The 6,000-nt window shown below is 42.5% G+C and overlaps 1 protein-coding gene across 1 annotated transcript; it reads right to left on the bottom strand.

Moving 5' to 3' along the window:
- Positions 1-4,221: 4,221 nt before the first annotated feature.
- si:ch73-330k17.3 (insulin-like growth factor-binding protein 4) lies at positions 4,222-5,636 on the bottom strand. The gene is made up of 4 exons (XM_015974896.3): positions 5,224-5,636; positions 4,755-4,842; positions 4,481-4,676; positions 4,222-4,389 (listed from the first exon to the last, which is right to left on the bottom strand). Exons 1-4 carry the CDS (start codon positions 5,549-5,551, stop codon positions 4,330-4,332), a joined length of 672 nt encoding a protein of 223 aa, XP_015830382.1. The 5' UTR covers positions 5,552-5,636; the 3' UTR covers positions 4,222-4,329.
- Between the last annotated feature and the right edge of the window lie 364 nt (positions 5,637-6,000).

The raw sequence follows: 6,000 nt of genomic DNA on the forward strand, positions 1-6,000 counted from the left end.
AATCCACAGAAGCTAAAGTGATGTCGTATAATGGAAAACTGGATGTCATACTGTTCCCATCAAAAGTTTAAGACCACTTGAAAAATGGCAACAACAAGCAATGAGAGTAAGACCAAACAGTTTTACTGCTGATCAAAAGTTTTAAGACCAAACCTCAAATGAACAAAAGCACCCTCACCTCCCAAAAAACTGAAACTCAGTAATGAGCAGCTTTAATGTTGCTTCTGGTCACTTTAAAAATGTGTTGCAGTTGAGGTGGCTCCTGCATTTGGTAGGACGTCTCCCTGGTGAGGTTTCCCTGTCACATCCAACCGGGGGAAGACCCAGAACACAATAAAGGGGCTGTTTCTCAGCTGACCAGGGAATCAATTACTTACGATTCCCTTTAGGAGCTGGCTCAAGTGACTGGGAAAGGGAAGTCTGGGCCTCCCTGCTTAGGCTGCTGCCCCTGTGACCCGACCCCAGCTAAGCAGATGAAAATGGATGGATGTATAGATGCTTGATGCAATCGTTTCCATGAGGTGAGTGGGATAATTACTCCCAAGTGATGAAGACAGCAGCATGAAGGGCATCTGCTGCCTGGAACTGTTGTCCATTTTTGTAAAGTTCCCTTGGCATTCACCCCCCCCCCCCCCCCCCCCCCCCCAAAAAAAAAGGTTTTCAACTGAATTAAGAGCAGGGGAATTCAATTCAAGTTTATTTATATAGCGCCAAATCACGACAAGAGTCGTCTCAAGGCACTTCACATAATAAACATTCCAATTCACAGTTCATTAAGCCAATCAGAAATAATGTTTCCTATATAAGGAACCCAGCAAATTGCATCAAGTCACTGACTAGTGTCAGTGACTATACAGCAATCCTCATACTAAGCAAGCATAAAGCGACAGTGGAGAGGAAAACTCCCTTTTAACAGGAAGAAACCTCCAGAGAATCCTGGCTCAGTATAAGCAGCCATCCTCCACGACTCACTGGGGATCGAGAAGACAGAGCAAGCACACACACACACACACACGCACACACACAAAGACAAGTAATGTGTCTGTTTGGTGAGAGATAAACTTTATTGTATTTATCCTAGTGGATCTATAATTAAATGGAAAAACTAGTAGTAGCACATCCAACGTCAAGGAAAGCAAAAAGTTATTATCAGGAGAGGGAGAATGTTTTAGTGGTTAGCAGCAGTGTGCTAGTCGATGGCCCCCTCCATGAGGCCACCACAGCTCAGTAGAACGTCATTGTAGCTTCTTCTGGGGAGAAAAACACTTACAGAGAAAATAAAGTTAACAGCTGAAATTGCAGAAAATAGTACAGTTAAAGAGCAGATTGTAGAAGAAAGCAGTAGAGTGTGAAAAGTGGTCAGTGTGTCCTCCAGCAGTCTAAGCATATAGCAGCATAACCACAGAGATAACTCTGGATAATCTATCCTATTTAGATGGAGGCATGTTGGAGTCAGGGCGAGGGAGAGCTGTCTTTACCGACTGTACACTCCACCTCCCTCTACTCCCCCACTTGTCCAGATTTAGGCTAACATCAGATTTTAACCATAGGCCCTATCAAATAAAAATGTTTTAAGCCTGTTCTTAAAAGTAAACAAAGTGTCTGCCTCACGGACTAAAGCTGGGAGCTGGTTCCACAGAAGAGGAGCCTGATAACTAAAAGATCTGCCTCCCATCCTAATTTTAGATATTCTGGGAACCACCAGTAGACCTGCAGTCTGAGAGCAAAGTGCTCAGTTAGGAACATGCAGGAAGGTCAAAAAGAGATATGTTATTTTCCTTAAAGAAGACCCTTGTCCTGTGAGCACTGTTTTCTGTAGCGCCTGGCCTGGTGGAAAACCCAGTGGTTACCACATGGATGGGAGCTCTCAGCCGTGAGGGATGCTCTGTAACATCCGGACATAGGCAGCCAGGCTGTGACACCCCTGCACCTCATGAAGCTCCTTTGTTCCACTGAGAGAAAAAGCACCCCAGACCATTATGGCGCCCCCTCTACTGCAGTACAAAGATAACATCTCAGGTGGGATCAGCTTATGCCTGTAATGTTGGAAGCAATCAGGACCCCCTTATCAGAAAATAAAACTTTCTTCCACCCTTCACTGTCTGATTGGTGCTCTGTCAGTTCTGTGGTGTTCAAGGAAACAAGGTCTTTGAAGACATTTTTTAAGCCCTTCAGTCTCAGATGTCGTCTGATGGTTACAGGGCTGCAGTTGGCACCAGTAAGGCCCTTGAGCTGGGTTGAGGATCCTCCAGTGCTGGTGAAATTATTTTTGGGTCTTCAACTTGACTTTTTTGTTTCATAACCCTCAGAATTATTTAGGAACCTTGTTGAGATCCAGTCAAGCAAAATATATTACACCATTTTTCCAGCGGTCTTTTGATTGAGACTGTTTATGCTGGTAAAATTCATCCATTATCTGAGAGGGACACCCTAGTCTGTAGTCCATCACAGATACAGTCACACAGGAAAATTTTAGTCTCAAATTAACCTGATATGCTTTATTTTGTCTGTGAAAGAATACCAGAAAACCCACACATGCTATTTCTATCTAAATTAATGATGTTGCTAAAACTGCCGGTAATTCTCAGATCTACCTGCATGCTGATGACATCATTCTGTACTCAGTTGGCCCTTCTCTCAACTCTGCAGCCTCAACTCTTCAGCTCAGCCTCACCTCTGTTGAACAGTCCTTTCACACTCTTCATCTCTGCCTTAATGCCAAGAAGACCAAATGCATCATCTTTGATAGGGAAAAACCAAACATTCAATCCCCCAAAGATCTGGTGTGCTGATGGCTCTGCTCTGGATTATGTCACAACCTACAAATATCTGGGCGTCTGGCTGGATTCATCTTTATCTTTCACCACTCATATCAACAATCTGCAAACAAAAATCAAAGCAAAATTAGCTTTTCTTTTTTGTAACTAAACCTCCTTCACGCACGCTGCCAAACACATCCTTGTTAAAATGACAATACTACCAATTCTGGACTACGGTGACATCATCTACAAGAGAGTAGCAGAATGAGAAACAACAGACAAAATACAGTTATACCTCTGATCTAATTGAATTATTATTGTACTTTATTTTCTTGCCTTGTGTTTTGTTGTTTTTTGTTATTTGAAAATATAATTTCTGTTCTAAATCAGCATCTTGCAGCAGAACAAAAGAGTTTCACAACTCAGTTTATAAGCTGCTCGTATATTTATACCAGCAAATGTTTTCACCAGTCATGCAAGTCATTAAAAACACACACACACACACACACATATATATATATATATATATATATATATATATAGGGAGCTATGGAGCTGTTCCTTCCAGGATGTGCTAGTGCTAGCAATTTGAACGATGCTTGCAGCTAGCGGTGGCCAATGGAGCTCAATGAGCAGAGGGGTGACATATGCTCTTTTAGGCTGATTGAAGACCAGATTCTGGACCATCTGAAGAGGTCTCACGGTACAGGCTGGAAGACCAGTTAGAAGGGCATTGCAGTAGAGTCTGAAAATAATTATATAGACTAAAACTGAAAATCACCCTCAACACACTTCGGCAAAACATTTTTGCTGCAAATCTGAAAGCTGCTTTCCGTTTGATTGATTGCTACAGGGGGCTGCGCAGTTGCCAGAGCTGTTGCCTTGTAGCAAGAAGGTCCTGGGTTTGCTTCCTGGCCTGGGATCTTTCTGCATGGTGTTTGCATGTTCTCCCTGCATGCGCGTGGACAAAGTGGGTTCAGACGATGGATGGATGATTGCTACAGTTCATTCCCTTTTTCTCTTTCCATCAAAGTTAATTTAAAAAGGACTATTTGAGTTTATATCATTTTCTGTTAGTGCAGCAAACTATTACTGTTTTACTGTGAAATTAACTAAATAAATGTGATCAAAGGTTACAAACTAGCTTCAATGGAGTCTCAACATGTGTAAACAGTCTTTCTACCATCCGCAATGGTTAAGGGGGTGGTCCCATGAGCGACATAGCGTCATGTGCAAAGGGTCCCCTTGATGCATGATGTCACATGAATTACTATAAATTCAGACTGAATAAAATAACAGTTATTGGTTGATCACTGAGAAATTTATTATTAAAATTGCAAACTGAAGTTCACTTTTTAAACACAAAATTTAAAACACAATTTAAAATAAAAAGTTTTCTGCAAGTTTTATTTTTCATACAATTACAAAAGTTTGATTTGCATTGTAAAATTAAACAGTACATAGTTTATTTTATTAAAAATCCCTTCAAATAACCCCCTTTGACCTATGAGCTGCCTTTCCCCACTTTTACTTCTGGGCTTGTGAAGTTTTCTTCTCATTCCATGAGGGATTACTTGCTTGAGCTCGACTGAAGAGGAACCAAACAAACGAAACTCCCCTCATTGTTACTCTACAGAAAACAAAGCAGCATGTGGTTTACTAAAAAGATGAAAACAGAGGATACAAGATGTTGATCTTTTAAAAAGATGCATGTTTGCTACCTGCATGTTGCTGTTGCAGAGCCAGTCTGAACTCTCTCTCACATGATTGTGCACACACCTCCCAAAGTGTTGCAGACAGGTGGAATCAGATGGGGCACAGGTGTGATGACACGGAGGACGTCTCAGTGTGAGACAGCTTGAGCATGAGGTGTGCTGACAGCAGCCCTGGCATGCTGTATTCTCCAGAGATACAGACCTGTGAGGAAAAACAAGAACGTCACATTTCTGCTTTAAAATTGCAATAATCTGTGGTGCTGGGAGTAAATTTAGTCACCTGGCAGAGCAGATTGCAGAGGGGTTGGCATGACAGTAATCCCTAGTGCACTCTGGATTACAGCTGTCTGGATCTACATGTTCAACCACTGCACACAAAGTTCACAACTCTTTTTACATGATCTGAGCAGCAACAAGACATGACATTCACCTCTCATCATAGGATGTGCGGTCCCGTATCGCTAAAGGTGACAACTCATTTCATCAAGGCCAGATAAGCAGGATAATTATGTGAGCAGAAACCTTTGGATCAAAGGAAACCTTGAAGAGACTATCAGTCCTTCGCAGCTCATAAACAGTATTTACCATGCTGGCTCTTTTCCAATCAGGAATCACTGTTTTGAGTCTTTCCAAATTATGTTACCAAATCATTTTAATCCAAATTCAATATATATCCTTTAAGATTATGGTGTTAGAAAATAATCCAAGGCCTATAACATTGTGTGGTGAGCTAAGAATTATTATCTTACCAGCCTTGCAGATTCCTTTTTGCTCTGCTTCTGTTTCCGACTCCTGATAAACACACACCAGCCCAATGTCACACTTCCCCAGGTAGTCCCACGCCCCTCCACAGGTCTCCCCCTCCAGCCTGGCACACGTGGGACAGCAGCCGCACACGCCCGTCGTCAAACCTCCTCTACACTGGAGCTTCAAGGCCCGTCTGGAGGAGCAGTGTATTTGCTCACAGGGCGGGCAGTGGAGAACCTGCAGCTGCCGAGTGGCTCCACTCATCACCTCCTTTGACCCCAATGACCCCAAAGGGCCGCACAAAAACAGGAGAATCCACATCTTTAACATCAGGCTGCTGTGATTCTTAACCCAGCTGTGGGATCACTTATAAGACACGACTTTCACTAGCAACCAATCGATGCCTGCAAGGGGGTGTGTAATCACCCCCTGGTCTTATCTTCACACTATCAACATGAATTTGTTTTGAACTGAGCAGCGAGATAAGTGTGATGAGAAGACTGGCCCCCTTTGTTTTGGAGTCACGTGACCCCAGAACAAGGCAATTCACCACACACCTGTAATCAGGTAATGACCCATTTCTCAAAAGAACAAAAGGACTAACACAGAGAAGGTTATCTGATGGAGAGATCTCGTAAGCGTCGTATCTGTGAGCAAAAACTGGCAGGATGTGAGCACAATCATAAATGATCCGAACAGTCTGGCCTTTCAACCGAGCTACCTGTTTCAAAAGGTTTAGAAACATTTATATTTAAAAACATATTTTTAAATTAACTTTT

The sequence above is a fragment of the Nothobranchius furzeri genome, chromosome 4, assembly GCF_043380555.1.
Source record: "Nothobranchius furzeri strain GRZ-AD chromosome 4, NfurGRZ-RIMD1, whole genome shotgun sequence".
Taxonomy (NCBI): domain Eukaryota; kingdom Metazoa; phylum Chordata; class Actinopteri; order Cyprinodontiformes; family Nothobranchiidae; genus Nothobranchius; species Nothobranchius furzeri.

Coding starts and splice junctions, on each gene's coding strand:
- si:ch73-330k17.3 (XM_015974896.3), bottom strand. CDS start 5,551: ATGTTAAAGATGTGGATTCTCCTGTTTTTGTGCGGCCCTTTGGGGTCA. Junction 4,843..5,223: donor AAAAGGAATCTGCAAGGCTG/GTAAGATAATAA, acceptor CTTTGTGTGCAG/TGGTTGAACATGTAGATCCA. Junction 4,390..4,480: donor TCTGCAACAGCAACATGCAG/GTAGCAAACATG, acceptor TGTTTTCTGTAG/AGTAACAATGAGGGGAGTTT.